General features: G+C 47.3%; 1 protein-coding gene across 1 annotated transcript in view; it reads left to right on the forward strand.

Moving 5' to 3' along the window:
* Positions 1–15762, forward strand: part of MTHFD1L (methylenetetrahydrofolate dehydrogenase (NADP+ dependent) 1-like) — a 157557-nt gene extending 141795 nt beyond the window's left edge. The window contains exons 27-28 of the mRNA XM_006768722.2: positions 7684–7809; positions 15456–15762. Coding sequence (XP_006768785.1) covers positions 7684–7773 — 90 coding nt within the window. The 3' untranslated portion in view covers positions 7774–7809; positions 15456–15762. The remainder of the gene's footprint in view (positions 1–7683; positions 7810–15455) is intronic.
* The last annotated feature ends 456 nt before the right edge of the window (positions 15763–16218 follow it).

Raw genomic sequence — 16218 nt, forward strand, 5'->3', positions numbered from 1 at the left:
ATCGTAGAGCTTCAGCGAGCCCCCCTGGTGCACAGTGCACACTGCAGACCCTGTGTTTTCCGTTTAGGTCCAGAGGGAAACCCTACCTCCTGGACATCAGCACAGGGTGCCTGTGCCGTGTGGACTGTTAGTGAGAAGTGTCATTTTTCAGCCTTCAGATGACACACAAGTAGGCTTCCCACCTCTGGCCCAAGTGGAACGGAAGGTTATGCCCTTTGGTACAAGATTGTCACCTCTCTAAGATCTCATGTGGTTTCCCAACCAGAGAAAATCTAGACTCTACACATCAGGTTTTATGAATTAGAATCTGTGAATTATATTCTGCAAATCTGAGCTCTGTAAGTGAGATCCGTGAAGTAGAGCCTATGTAAATCAACTGCCACTTATATTCAAATACCTTTTAAACCGAGAATGCAGCAATATCCCAGGCGAATGCCAGGACCTTTCACTTCTGTAAAATCCGTGTATTGCTGAACAATAATCCAATGGCTCACGCCATCACCAGGCTCTCTTTCAGTTGGCGTCTGCACTGCCCCAGTTATAAAACCAGCGTCTTTAGGGAAAGTTGTAGAATGCCCACATTCTTCTCAACTTCATCTTTCTTGATTTGCATTAAACCCTTTAGCCTGTAGCATTGTCTTTTAGAACAGAGGTCAGCAAACATTTTCTGTAAAGGGGCAGGTGGTAAATATTGTAGGCTTTGCGGACCGCACAGTCTCTGTCCTCAACTCTGCCACCACAGAGCAGAAGCAGCATGGACAGTATGCATACGAGTGAGTGTTGCTGTGTTCCAGTAAAACTTTATTTACAAAAATGGGTGGCTGGCCCCATTTGGCATGTGGGCCATCATCGTTTTCCAACCTTCGGTTCAGAAGAAAAGAGAGGTCTGTGCAATTTTATGTTTGGGTGATAAGCATATAAAATTGTCTCAGGGCCCCGTAACATCTTCCCATTGGGAACAGTTTTTACTTTCCCAGTGTCCCCATGTTACTGGTGAGAATGAAATGAAACGGACCAAGGATGCTGTTCCCTTCAGCAAATAGCCAGCCTTCCTCCTTCCTCCATGGTAACCCCATGGACTGCAGGCAGGGGAAGCAGCTGCTAGGGAAGCCCCCAGCCAGCCCATTTTTGGGGGGAATTTGAAGCCCTGTTCTAAGTCCTTTGCCTCCATTCTAACAGCGCATGAGGTACATGTTGTTTGTCGTCTTGCCATGTCTGTGCTTGAATTACATTTCATGGTTGTGGGGAGGTGGGGATAGAAGAATGGGGAAGTAAAAGTGAGATTTTAGTCCAAATAGGGCACCATACAAGCTGGAAGACAGGTGATGCTGCTGGAATTGCTGGCTGTCGTAAAGTGCATCTGTATTGATTCCTTGTGTTGTTTATATATAAGTATATGAAAAATTCAGGCTTTGTTGGCTTGGGTTCTGTGGGAAAATAGCTCATGGGCTGATGGTATCAGTCTACTGCAACATGTTAGAGAATTACTCAGACGCTTGTCAGATGCCTGAGCCTCGGACTTCTTTGAGAATGTGCCATCATGGGAAGCTCTCACTCACCAAGGTCACTGAGAGGGCAGCCGAGGGAGGCACGCTGAACTTCAGACGGTTCTTGCTGCTTGTGTCAGTAGCAAAGCAGTGAAGTAAGGAGCTGACTTGCCAAGAAAAGAAAAGTTCAGAAAAAACGGACTTGTTTTGATTGAGAAAAGTAGATAACTGAGCAGTCACTAAAGAATCCTGTTTTTTACTATTATTTTTCATTTTATGAATTTAAACACAAAATGTGTTACCTTACTCCTATTCTTTTGTAAAATTAGATATTATATTAATCTACATTATAAGTGCAGCGTTTCTCATGTCCCCTTTTAAAAATTGCAAACCTTTTTATTTAAAAAAAAATCTTGTATTCACATGTTTTTATAATCAGTGAATGGAATCTTGGCTCTGGGTTTAAGAAAGTGTTTAGATTTTAGCTCATTGTATTGTGTATTAACATAATTTTATTCTTGGGCTACTTATCGCAAAATCAAATTCTGTCATTATATGTAATAACACAGTGTTCCCAATAACCTTATCCCTTTTTCTAAATACATTTTTATTGATTTTAAAAGAGGAAGGGAGAGAGAGAGAGATAGAAACATCAATGATGAGAGATTCAATGACTGGCTGCCTCCTGCATGCCCCCTACTAGGGGTCAAGCCCACAACCTGGGCATGTGCCTGATTGGGAATTGAACTGTGATCTCCTGGTTCATAGGTCAATGCTCAACCACTGAGCCACACCGGCTGGGCTCCAATAACCTTATTCTTTCGGTAGAATGAGTGGCATAATAATAACCTTTTAAAAAAAATAATAACCTTTAAAACCTCCATCAGCCTATAAATTCGTATTCCTATCTCTAAAGCAACAGTATCTGACCCAGTGATATAGAACAAATAAATTACAGGTTATAATTACATTCTACTAAAGGTGGAATAACAGTAACCAGATTTACCCTTTTATTTGAAACAACTGAAAAACTGGACAAAATAATAGAAAAAAATCACTCAAGACATTGGGCATCAAGCAGCAAAGGACACTGATCCCTGAAAATCAAGTATTCGAGTGAGTACTGGTCAGTGCACGCATGTGAGGTGACCAGAAGCCAGGGAAAGGATCACCCATAAGGGTTAGGGGAACAGTTCATGGTTCCCACACGGGGCCTATAAGAGGTGCCGGCTTCCAAAACGAGTGAAAACCTCAACATCAGGGGGCACTGGTTAGAATACTGAGAAGGGTCTTACGTCAGTAGTAAGGACACAGTTAACCCTGGACTAAACACAGCTCTGGTCCTACCCAACAAAGCTTTAAAGGCAAAACCCGCCCTAGCCGGTTTGGCTCAGTGGATAGAGCGTCAGCCTGCAGACTGAAGGGTCCCGGGTTCGATTCTGGTCAAGGGCACATGCCAGAGTGGTGGGCTCGATCTTCAGTAGGGGGCGTGTAGGAGGCAGCCGATCAATGATTCTCTCTCAGCATTGATGTTTCTATCTCTCTCTCCCTCTCCCTCCCTGAAATCAATAAAAATATTTTTTAAAAAATAAAGGCAAACCACCCCAAAAAATCAAGTTGTTTCCAAGTAACTAAACAGTGTGCCAGAACAATGTATAAAAATACTTTTAACAGTGCAAAGATGCCCAGAACCCAACAAGTTGATAGCATGTCCAAAATTACCAGTCATGCAAACAAGTAGGAAAATACAACCAATAATCAGAAAAGTCAATCAAAATTTACCCTTAAATGATACAAACGATAGAATTAGTAGACAGGGACATGAAAACAGTTATGATTGTAGTCCATATGTTTGAGAAATTGGAGGAAAGATTCAAAATGTTTAATAGAGATAAAGACGGAAAAAAGGCAAATTAAAATTCTAGAGATGAAAACCAGAGTGTCCAAGATAAAAAATACTCTAATGGCACATTAGCTGTTGTAGAAGAGGTTAACTTGGAGACATAACATAGAAACCATCCTAAATGAAACAGAAAAGGGCAGAAAGAAGTGGAAGAGCATCAGTGAGTTTGGAGACTATCAAGGGGTGAAAAAATACGTAGAGCCCCACCGAAGAGAAAGGAAAGGACTGAAAATATTTTAAGAAATAATGGCCAAAATGTTTCCTAATTTGACAGAAATTATAAGTCCACACATTCAGGAAGCTCAGTGAGCCCCAAGTACAAGAAACATGAAGAAAATTACAGCAAGGCACAACCGAATGAACCTTCTTAGAACCGGTCCTGATCACTCACTGGGGTCTGATCTGAACCACCTTGAAGAAAAGTTGCAGGACAGTGTAGGTAAAATGGTTCAGTTAGATGACAGGTGGTCATGAGGTCTTCCCGAATTCGGTTTCCTCCTCTGGCCCGGGGAACGTTAGCTGAGGCAGCTCTCACGCCTCCCCCAGGTTCCCCCAGACCACTCCTTTTGCCACTGTCCCAAGAGAAGCCTAAAGGGAATATTAAGACAATGGATACAGCTTCTCTGTGTGTCGTGTTTTCCTCCTGCGGTGGCATATTATCTCTGGGCAGGAGCTTTGCGGGGCGGGTGGGGGAAGGGGGCTGAAAATCGAAAGGAAATTCTGAATTACACGGGCAGCTGTGTACTTTTCCGTGTCTCGTTTTCCTGACCTGCAAACGGGATAGTGGGATGGAATAACACGGGGCTTGTGGGGTATAGGAATTAAATGAGGAGGTACAGTGCAAACAGTGCTTAGCGTAGTACCAATGGTGTCTCTATCGCAGTTGCTCGGGCACCGGATTATTATTTTGAAAATTGATAAGTAAAAGTGAGAAATGAAAAAAACAACAAGGAGCTGCTAGAAATGAAGTTTTTTTTTCAGGTGAAAAAGTAGTAGATTTAAGGAGCAGTCACCCACTGTGACTCAGTGGTTGAGCATTGACCCATGAACCAAGAGGTCGCGATTCGATTCCTGGTCAGGGCACATGCCCAGGTTGTAGGCTCGATCCCCAGTTAGGGGGGTGTGCAGGAGGCAGTTGATCGATGTTTCTCTTTCATCGAATATTGTGGTTAAGGACAAGTTATGATTCTATCACTATAAAACAATTTTCAATAATTTTTCTACTCATGCCAAAGAATATTCTACGTTTACTTCTAATGAATATTTTCTCTTTAGTATTTTTTTAATTTTTTATTTTTCAATTACAGTTGGCATGCAACATTATATTAGTTTCAGGTGTACAACATAGTGATTAGACATTTACTCCTTTTACTGTATGTTTATAAAGGCTATTCATAGAACTCATTTCTCCAAAAGAAGCTTAACCCCAAATCAGTAAAGATTTGGAAGATTCGCCGTAGTTAAAATGAGGGTCGCAAAGGGCACAAGCCCTGTTTCTCAGCCTTTGTAAAGGAATCCATTGATGCGGTGTGACTAGTAAGAGCAATTTAGTGGCTCCCTCCTTATTGTAAGCAGAAGGCCTCCTTGGAGGGCACACAAATAAAGTCAACAGATCACTACTGACCGCAGGCCTGGGGCCAGAGGTCAACTGCCAAGGGCTGTCCAAACCCTTCTTTCTTGTCCTGCTGTCCTGACTCTTGTCTGGGGGCTACTACCCGTTGATACCAGCTTTTTACTGGGAGACAATTGGAGCGAGTGTGTTAGGTCTTGTTGACAGCATTCCACGTTGTGTCTGCTCCGTGGGAGAAGTTTTTATTTTCAGCGTGGCTCTGTGGGAGATGGCTCCTCGTCCACGGGTCAGGGAGTCCCCCGGCTCTGCAGACTGTGTGCTCTCTCGTCTGTTGCCGCGTATCCCAGATACGTCGTCATGGATTCTGGGAAGTGATGATTGCATCCTTGGAAAGGAACATGAGCGTCTTCTGATTAAGCTCATCTCTCTCCGTAAACTGAAAATAGAGTAAAGACATTCCACCTTTCCGGCATTTACTGTCTTGGCTACTTTTCACTCCCGGTTCTGGGGCAGAATCCGGATGACCCGATGATGCGCCCTCGGACTCACTGCAGCCGTAGGTCCGCTCCAGGAACCCCACATGCCATGCCCCACCTCTGTCTGTCTTGGTCTTGCATGAGCTCAACCTTGATTTTCATGTCTGCAGAACTAGCGTGTGAACAAGCAGAGGGGGGGGTGATCATTATCCACAGCAGAAGCGTCCATTGTAGCTTTGTTCAGATGAGCCCACAATGCCCTGCCTTTGTGTTCTTCCTGGGTTTTCTCACCTCGCGGAGATCGAGACCTAACCCACCTCCTGCGGGATCCCGCCAAGGATGTGTTATAAATGGTACCCATATTCCAGGCAGGTCCCAGGAGCCCTTTGAGCCCATAATATATCTAAAGTACAGCAAGACAGGAGCTGGCCACCGTATGTCCCAGGGGTTTATGCACGTCCCATCGCACTCCTGGTACAGGTGGTTAATGAGGCCGGCAGGTGCACAGACCCCTCCACCACCCAGCATCCTCTCCTGCTGCGCAAGGGGATGGGGAGTGGGCTGGGTGGGGTCAGGCATCTGGGCCACATTGACTGAGCCTCGCTCCTCATGCTATAATGTGCACACGTGACCTGCAGACTAGCTGAAACTGCAGGTTCTGGTTAAGCAGGCCTGCACGGCTCTTAGATTTGAATGTCCAGCAACTCCCAGAGACACCAGTGCTACTGATCCACAGACCGCAGTGTCTGTAGCAAGAGTCTGTCGGCATCACAAGGCAGAAGAGGGTGGTGGACCGAGAAATCCGGGGTCACTGCAGAAAGGAAGCGGAGAGTGAGACAGTTCTATCAGAGGGGCCTTATCTGGCTCCTGTCTGGCTGAGCACTGTGCCTGGTGGGGAGGAGCAGACACACCCTGGAGGCATGGAGCGGTGTAGTGCAGCCTCCTTTCCCCACGTTCTCTGGCCGGGCAGACGTACATTTGCCTGACACAGCACTCAGCCCTCAGAAGAACCAGGCCAGCAGAATCCGGGCGCCCCTCCTCAGACAAGTGGGACGCAGCATTGCTTTTCAGGCCTCCTTTGTGTGGAGAGTGCATGTGAAAGCACAAGCGGAAACACTGAAGTCGATAAGAGTGGGTCATGCAGGAGCCTCACCATCTAGATCAGCGGTCGCCAGGCGGTGGTCTGTGAGGGCTGAAAGGTTGGTGACCACTGATCTAGATCCCAGACCAGTGTTTGGTGTGAGGACCACCAGGGGGAGTTGGGGGCCTTGCCCAGCACACCCAGGGTTTCCTATGCAGGTGGGCGGAGAGTGCCCTGTGGACTCTGATCTGGACATGGTGCCGCAAAGCAGTGAGGAGCGTGGCCTGGGTTAATCCCGTTTCCACCACTACCGGCTGTGTCCCTGAGCCCATGCCTTTGTGCCTAAAACCCACTGTCCTCTTCAGTAACGTGGGGGACTGACTTACGTTATCCCCGTAAAGCACTTGGGGATGACGGAGGCTATCACTGTAACCTCCCGCGGCGGTCACTAAAGGAGCCATTTGAGATCACAGGCATGGAGTCAAATTTCCAGTTTTGCTTCTGACCACCTGGGTGGCCTCAGGCAAGTGATTTAACCTCTGCTGCCTCCCATGTCACACGGACATAATAAAAGCGCCTTCTCATCGTGTCGTTGGGAAGATAAAATATGTAAGGAACTCCGCGCAGTGCCCAGCACATAGTCAGTTCTCACTAAGCATCCGTTCTTGTTACTGAGGCAGGCACAGGGATGGCTTTCTGGGGAACAGGAGTTTGTACATTGTGCTCCCGGGGTTGTAGGCTTTACAATCATGGGTCGTGGGTGCCGTAATTGGAGGGGAAGAGGAGGCCACTGTCCCCTCCACCCACACCCACTGTCCCCTTCAACCAGAGGGACTCACCTTTGTTGGGGCTCAACATTACCAGTAAGATTTGACTTAGAAAAAACAAAGGTTTAAAAATCACTGTTTGGAAGCCATAGTCTACGATGGGGCCGGCCATCGGGGAGAGCAAATGGTCTCAATTTTCAAAATTTCGACATTTGCCTTTTCTGTTTCATTTCCTTAAAGGTTGAAATAGCAGACGGCCAATAGAAAGAGACAATGGATGGATATGTGACCTGAGTTAGAGAAAGCGGAATTGGATTGTCCAGTTCATTCACATCGTTAGCTGCACGGTGATCGCGGGGCGGCGTTTGCTGATGTGTCTGCTTGTGTTTTCCCCTCCAGATGAGCACCATGCCGGGACTGCCCACACGGCCCTGCTTCTACGACATCGATCTCGATACAGAAACAGAGCAAGTTCAAGGCTTGTTCTAAGTGGACAAGACGCTACTCTCACAGGACCCAATTCAGGTAGGCTGCTCTGCTTTCTACTTTTTCTTTTTCCAAATCGTTTTTAGTTTTAGTTTTGTTTTGTTCTTTTAATATTCCCGACAAAAAATGGTCTGGTAAGTAATTCCCTGACTTGGTTACTGCGAATTCCTTCCTAATAACAGTCCAGAACTTGAGAGTCGCTGTGGGGTGTGTCTATGCAGTGAGATGGTCGGGACCTAGGTCCTTGGTGAAGGTCAGATCATATCCTCTGTGAATACGGATTTGGTGAAGGCAGCTCTTTCCATAGCAATGGAAATCTGTACACTCATTCTTTTTCCAGAATTAAAACTAATGTCTGCCCTGACCAGTGTGGCTCAGTGGATAGAGTGTCGGCCTGTGGACTGAAGGGTCCCAGGTTCGATTCCGGTCAAGGGCATGTACCTTGGCTGCAGGCACATCCCCAGTAGGGGGTATGCAGGAGGCAGCTGATCCGATGTTTCTAACTCTCTATCCTTCTCCCTTCCTCTCTATAAAAAATCAATAAAATATATTTTAAAAATAAATAAATAAATAAAACTAATGTCTGCTGTCATTTTCAAGGGCCACATATCTCTTGGTTACAGAGTTAGAATCCCGTGATAGAAGAATCTTGGTGTCTTCGTTGGCTAGAGCTGCCATAACAGAGCATGACAGCAGGGTGGCTTAAGCAACAGAAATTTAACCTTTCCTAGTTATGGAGGCCAGAAGTCCAGGGCCAGGTGTCGGCTGGGCCGTGCACCCTCTGACACTGGGCCATGGACCCTCTGACACTGGGCCGTGGACCCTCTGACACTGGGCCGTGGACCCTCTGACACTGGGCCGTGGACCCTCAGACACTGGGCTGTGGACCCTCTGACACTGGGTCATGGACCCTCTGACACGGCCGTGGACCCTCTTACACTGGGCCGTGCACCCTCTTGACACTGGGCCATCGACACTCTGACACTGGTGGGGTCCTTCCTGGCCTCTGCCCAGTCTCTGCGTCCACGTCCACAGAGCTTTCTCCCTGCATGTCTGTCTCCACGTGGCTTTCTCTTCTGATCAGGACACCAGTCATGCTGTGAATTAGGCCCCCCCGGTTATTGACCTCATTTTAATTACATCTGCAAAGACCCTGTTTCCAGATAAGGTCACAGTCACAGGTACTGGGGTCAGGGCTCCTTTTAGGGGACATCATTCGGCCTGTAATACTCAACTGTGGCTCAACAGGGCGATTGCATGCTTGCTCCTGGAAAGACGCGTGGAGACGGGACAGCTCACTCAGAGTGGCCTGAGTCCGGGCAGGACGGGGCAGCAGAAATCAGACACTGTGACGGCTCGCTGGCCACAGTCCAGGGGGTTGAGCTTAACTTGGAGCCACGTGGGCAGCCACAGCTGGGGCCCCTTTATCTGCCCCTCAGTCCTGCAGCCACACCTGCAGGCTTCTCTCCTCGCTTCCCATCAGGAAGAAAAATGACCACCCTCCCAACCCTCCTCCCTGGAAAACTCCCAGTCAGGGGTTTTAAAGGCTCAGAGCTGCTTTTCCTCATCCCATATATCAAATGTGTCCTCACCATATTCTCAAGGCGCATGCATCCCTTCCCCCAACACACCCTCAGTTCATCCTCCCCGCTCACACTGTTTCTGTTCCTCAACCCGCGCCCCTCCCAATGCCAGCGGGTCCTGGGCCGGCCAGGTGAGCGGGCTTGACCTGCAGACCCTTCCTTCCGACTGTCACAGAGACAGGTCCCCCCACCCTCACCCCCGCCAGGCACACAGGGGCCTCACTTTCCCTCGTTTCACTGCCAGTAGGCAACATGGGGAGTTAAGTCCTTGTCACTGACACACCAAAGCCTGGGCCATGAAGAGGAAGGTGTGGGCCACTTATATGAAGTTACATTAACACAGGGTGTGGAGCTGCTTGGCCTGGGTTGTGTGTGGTGTTTTGTGGTGTCTGTGTGTTTCTTGCTGAGGAGTGGGAGCTATATTTAGGTTTATTGTTTTGTTTTGTTTTTTTAAATGTATTTTATTGATTTTTTTTACAGAGAGGAAGGGAGAGGGATAGAGAGTTAGAAACATCGATGAGAGAGAAACATCGACCAGCTGCCTCCTGCACACCCCCTGCTGGGGATGTGCCTGCATCCAAGGTACATGCCTTTGACCGGAATCGAACCTGGGCCCCTTCAGTCCGCAGGTTGACGCCTATCCACTGAGCCAAACCAGTTAGCACTGTATTTAGTTTTAACCACAACCACATTCCATATCTTTGTCATTTCTGAAAAAGAAAACTCCAGAAAATGAACTAAGGGCCTTTTTTTTTTTTTTTTTTTTTTTTTTTTTAAGCAAAAAGGCCTGTAACCTTGAGTTTTGATAACAGTGTTATTTTGGTCGTTTGGTGTGTGTGTGTGTGTGTGTGTGTGTGTGTGTGTGTGTGTGAATGTCTCGGCTTTCCCAGCCGGGCCTTGGGAAACTAACATGATCATTTCTCTTAAACTGAAAGTTGACCCCTGTCCTGCCTAATCTCCCTTTCCATGTCAAGAGCCCATTATGCTACATCTCTGCCCTTTGTCATTTGTACAGAACAAGTGTGTACACTCTTTGCATCTCTCTTGGATAGTAGTTTTTCAGCCTGTTGGTCCATTTTCATTTTCTCCCCAAGTAGGTCGTATAAACCCAATTATACCTTAATTATTGCCTATTTAAGACCCGTGTAATGCCAAGGGACGGGGCCGTAGTTTTGCTGTCACCTACACTTAAATGTGTGTGCCTGTTTCCTGACACGTACTCTTCTGGGTTTTAATTTAGAGATTGAGCAGGGCTGGTGTCAGGGCTCTGGCCTGTGGTGATTGCCTCCACATGCCAGGCACTGTGTGCAGCACTTGCACAGGTGGTCACAGCACTCCTCGGAGGCAGGTGCTGTCCCAAGAGATCAGATCCTTCCTCTGGTCACTGCGGGAGGCAGGGAGGGCGGGGGGTGTAAATGAGAGATGCGCCGATCCACCGGGCTCAAGTACTTAGTCTGCCCTCATCACTTTGCCATCCCCTGTCCCATGTCATGCTGCCATCAACCCAGTGAGATGGTAGTATCTTCATTCCAGAGCTGTGAAAACTCTGGCCCAGAGAGGTCAGCCACTTGCTCAAGTTGCACAGCTAATAAGTACGAAAGCAAAGACTCAACCCAGATCGGCTTACTCTCAGTCTCACCCCATTCTTTATGCCCCAAACCAAAGGACGTCCTTTTCGTTTCGGTCACGGGGTCAAAGAACTTCAGCCCTTCCTGGAAGATGATAGCCAGCTATTGGAACACACCTGTAATTTTGGGATAACCAGGTGATCTTTTTTAATAACAAAAGATAATTATTTGGGTTTGAAAAGCTATGGCTTTGTCGAAATTCTTTGTAGTCCAAATAGAATAGAGCTATCTCTTGCTTAACTCTCTCATGAATGGCACTTTCCCACTCTCTTAGCCAAGGCTCTCTCTTCTTTGTGAACTGCCAAAACCTGCTCTAGGCCTGGTGGGCAGCGGTTCAAAACCCATCTCTTGACCTCGCTGGAACAATTGAAAGTGGATCCGGTGTCGTAAGATAAAACCACCGTACAAAGCAAACATTCCTTCCCAGGGACTCCTCGGCTCAATGGTCCCGCAAACTTCTTTCTGTTTCCTGTGGCCTCTCACATACGGCCCTGGGGGACCACGTCTGACGGTCAGAGGTCTGTGGCTGTTAAAAATGCACAAAATCAAAATGTTCCAGCTTGGATGCCGGTCAGCTTGGACAGATTGGGGCATCGGTGGCTTGACTCACACGGTGGTCAGACCATAGTTCTCCACGCTCGGCGGGACGTGAGGCAGGCGCGTCCCCCCCGGGAAGAAGACTACGCTGGGCCGGTGACAACTTCCTTCCCTTCCGCTTCCGCTTCCTCAACGTCCTGCTTACCTCACCCTCTGGGAAACTGTGTGACTTAGTAGGAATGGGACTTGCCAGGAAATGCCCAGAACCTGAGCCCTTGCTCCTGCTCCCAAGGCCTCCCTGTCGTGCAGTCACTGTGGTGGCCGTCGGGCATGAGTCACTCTTCTGGATGTCACCAGATAGCACTAATTAAAATCAGTTGCTTGTCCCAGTGAAACCGATCCTGCGACTCCGCTGCCCAGCCTTTTGTTTGAAGACGGTTGGATTGAGGGAGGGTGGTTCTTGCCCCCGCTGCGGGTTGCTCGTTCTGAACCTTCATCGTATTTCTGAGCCTTGGCAGGACTCGGAGGAACACAGCCACCCTGGCGCGTTTCCTGAAGGAGTCCGAGGCTCTGCCCTGTCCAGATATGCAAAGCTGTGTTTAGTGCGGGATCAGATGGACTCCGGTCCTGCTATCATGGCGGGTACTGACCCGGGAATTGTTTTTCTTGAATTGCACATGCGAAAACGAGCATAACGCCAGCTCGTTTTTTCCCCTAACCTGCCTTTGGAGCAGAAATTTTCAATGAAATTTAATAGTCATCCGTTCATCTTGAATATGGTTGTTGCTTGTAGCCCTTCTGGGAACATGGCCTTCTATCCCCAAGTTGCAAACCTCAGGGTTTCAGGGTTCCTTGGGGGACACCTGGACTCTGTAATTTTGGTCTTGAAACTCTTATCTTTTCGAGGAGCAGCTCAAGAATGATGCCCACCATTGTGCTTCAAGGCCAAGGTCCTCAATTCACCACCCACCCGTCCTTGCAGTAGAGCCTGCCCCTCCTTCTCCATTTCCAGACAAGGGCCAGCATAGGCGAGGAGCACAAGTGGCTTAAACAAAAGATGGTGATAATTAAATCTACAGGTGACATCGTTCGAACGTCATTGACATCTAAAAGATAGTGATGACTAAATCCTTCCTAACTGAGGTGGAATGTTTTGAAGCTTAGCCGTTGTGAAATGATTAATTCCCTTTTAAATAAAGTTTTTCTGGACACTTTTTTAGGGGTTGGGGGAGAAACAAATCGTATTTTCTTTAAAAACATAAGGAAAGGAAAATAATAAATATTTCAGCAAACTCGGGAAACAGAATTTTTCTAGTAACTAAATCTATACATGGTTAGCTCATCAAAAATAGAAGAAATTATTTGTCAACAGAAAAGTCAGAGCCCTGGCTGGCATTGCTCAGTGGTTAGAGTGTTGGCCCTAGCATTGAAGGGTCGAGGGTTCAATTTCCGGTCAAGGGCACATACCTGGATCGCAGGTTCCATCCCTGGCGCAGGTTGGGACATGAAAGGGAATCAATTGATGTGTCTCACATCAATGTTTCTTCTCTCTCTCTCTCTCTCTTTCTCTATCTGTATCTCTTCCTTCTCCTCCCTCCTTCCCTCCCTCCCTTCCATTCTCTCTAAAAATCAATGGAAAAATATCCTCAGGTGAGGAATCCGAAAGAGTTTCATTATGGCTCTAGTAATAATCTGCTTGGTTAAGAAAAATTAGAACTTGTAAGGTAGGGGGAAAGTTTTAACAAATGCTATGAACTTGAAATTCTTTCCACTGCAAAAGACATTTTTACCAGAATTCAACATAGTTAATCAGCGCCCAGTGCTGCCATGCAGCTTCACTAATAAGAGAAATAAGTAGACTAAACCCTCCTAGTTCAAAGGCAAATCTCAAAAGAACCTCATGATGTAAATGATTCTAAATTGTTCACTTTTCAGGCTTAAAAAAATAGTCAAAATATGTCATCATCAACTTTACCAATGTTATTGAGGTTAACTTATAGTCCCATTGGTAGTGTACTTAACTTTAACCTCTGTTATTCAACATGGGAACCGATAAATTATTGGCAAAGAGGAGCCAGGAGCCAAGTGTTATTAATAATAATATAAAGGTAAATAAAATAAAAATTTTAAAATATTTTTTTATTGATTTCAGAGAGGAAGGGAGAGGGAGGGAGGGAGAGAGAGAGAGAAACATCAATGATGAAAGAGAATCATTGATCAGCTGCCTCCTATACTCCCCCTACCAGGGACCAAGCCCACAACCTAGGCATGTGCCCTTGACCGCAGGCTGACGCTCTAGCCACTGAGCCAAACTGGCTAGGGCAAAATTTTCTTAATTAAGAGGAGAAAGAGCTAATCCTCCCATCCCCTAATGGTATATATCCTATGGCTGCTATAACAAATTACTGGGTGGCTTAAATTAGACCACCAGAAATTTATTCTTTCACAGTTCTAGAGGCTGAAAGTCCGAAGTCGGAATTAGTAGGCCCAAATCAAGGTGGCCACACTGCCTCGACTCTCTGGAATCCACCCTTGCCTCTTCCTCTTCTGTGCGTCTGGGCACTGTTACATTTCTTATTCCCGTACCACGACAAAATGTCTGATATATTCCATCTTCCAAAATATTTACACACTAAATAAACTCCTAAAATTGTTGTTCTCCCGCCGAATAAACAATATACTGATTCGTTTTCACATTCTCACCTTGACTATTACATCTGATTTTTGAAAATCTACAATCAGATTCTATATACTTCTGCCAACCCTCCGAGTTTTCTTAAAATGTGAAACCATAGACTCTGCGCCATTTCAAACACAAATCCATGGGGCACAGAGGTTACATGCTGATCAGCTGCTCTTACACACACACACACACACACACACCCTGCCCCCAGAGGTGGAAGGCCTTGTTCCAGCCTGGCCTGCCTCAGGACATCTCCATCCGCCCCCCGCCCCCCACCCTCCTACCTTAGGCCCCTCCTTCCCTCTTTCCTCCCCAAGAGTCTCTGAGCCTTAACAAAGGGAGGCCGGCCTCCTCTGAGCAGAGGATGAGGCCTGCACCAGACAGACCTTCCTCCGAAACATCCCCAATATTCCCTTCTTCGTGGTTCTTATGCTGGCAGTGTTTCTGCTTTATTCACTCCCTGACGGGAATCAGACATGAGGGGAGTATTTGCAGTTAGTTCATCGTCGTCTGTCTTCATCACCATCTTGTGTTCTCTCTGGCTCCAGCCCCCTCCCTCATGTGTGGGAGTCCCACTTGCTATATTCCAGCCGCGTCTGAACTCCCGGCCGGTAGATAAATGCTTGCATTTACATTTCTTCGGGAGTAGTGAACACATTTTTTTTTTCTGGAACGTAGGTGTTTGTTTGTTTGTTTTTAAATATAGTTTAATCGCTTCTCTTTCTAAAAGACTGCAGGGTTAAACAGTGGCAGAAAGTCTTCATACCCTTTGAGGGAATGCCGCAGAGCCCTAACAACAATAGTTCTCGTCTGCTCACTTCCTTCTCATCCTAAGTGCAGTTTTCGGAGCTTGCTTCCCGTGCCTGCTGTAAAAGGGAGACTGACATCAAAGGGACAGGCGTCTCGGTCTCACAGCCTGAACGTTCTCACTGGACAGGACCCTGGGACTGCAGACCCCAAGTGTAGGAGTCATGGGGCTCCCACCACGGCCCCCAAGTGAATCTGTTGGGACGTTTAGAAGCTGCCTGCAGTGTCCCCGGGACGCAGTCACAGGGTGCAGCACCGACTCGCTGCTCATCACCAGACATGTCGCCGCAGTGATCTCGGCCTCCTCCTGTGAATAGACTCGCCCACCTGCCCTTGAACTCTCTTCTGTCTCCAGCTTTAGAGCTATCAGATATTAACATGTCCCACCAGGGGAAGGCTGTTCTTAACCCACTGAGACTTTCCCCCCCCTTTTTTTCTGTTTTTCAGGTTCCGGACACTCAAACTACTCCTTGCCTCTTGGCCGCCGTTGGAGGAGAGAATGAATTTGAAATAGGCTTGTTACGCAACGCGGGAGAAGTGGTAGAATAGGCCAAAGATTTCTCCTTCCCGGGGCGTCTGTCTGCAGCCGAGCGCAGTGATCAGTGAGAGGACCTCCACCACGTTGAAAAGAAACTAATTTATTTTCTGTTTCGGCAGCGTTTACATTATCTCCCACTGCTTACACTTGAGAGTGTTTATTGTATGGGGATGGAGCGATTAAGAGAGTGTGAAATAAAAGGTAACGTTTTCCCACTCTGGAGTTTGCTGTCTTGTCTTTGAACTGGAAGGAAATGCGCTTTGTCTTGAGAAAACCGGCCGGCCAGTTTTCAGCGCCAGCTTAAGCTCTGCTCTCTAGAGGTGGCTATTCCTGGGGGGCTGTTCCAGTTTCCTGGAAAATTGTGAATGCCACCAGCGCTTCACAAACATAACAAGAAAGAAAAACAACAGGGAGAAATATCTGGTCCATTGTGAAACCTTCCTGCTGTCCGAGAGGTGTAATGTCCTTGGGAACCAAGTGCGCTTCACAGCCAGCGCTGGTTTCCAGTGCCACTGCGGTGGCATCACTTACCTACAAACTAACGGGCTCACGCTCACATCACTTACCTACAAACTAACGGGCTCACGCTCACATCACTTACCTACAAACTAACGGGCTCACGCTCACATCACTTACCTACAAACTAACGGGCTCACGCTCGTCTCTTCCACC

Source organism: Myotis davidii, unplaced genomic scaffold (assembly GCF_000327345.1).
Source record: "Myotis davidii unplaced genomic scaffold, ASM32734v1 scaffold1323, whole genome shotgun sequence".
Classification (NCBI taxonomy): Eukaryota; Metazoa; Chordata; class Mammalia; order Chiroptera; family Vespertilionidae; genus Myotis; species Myotis davidii.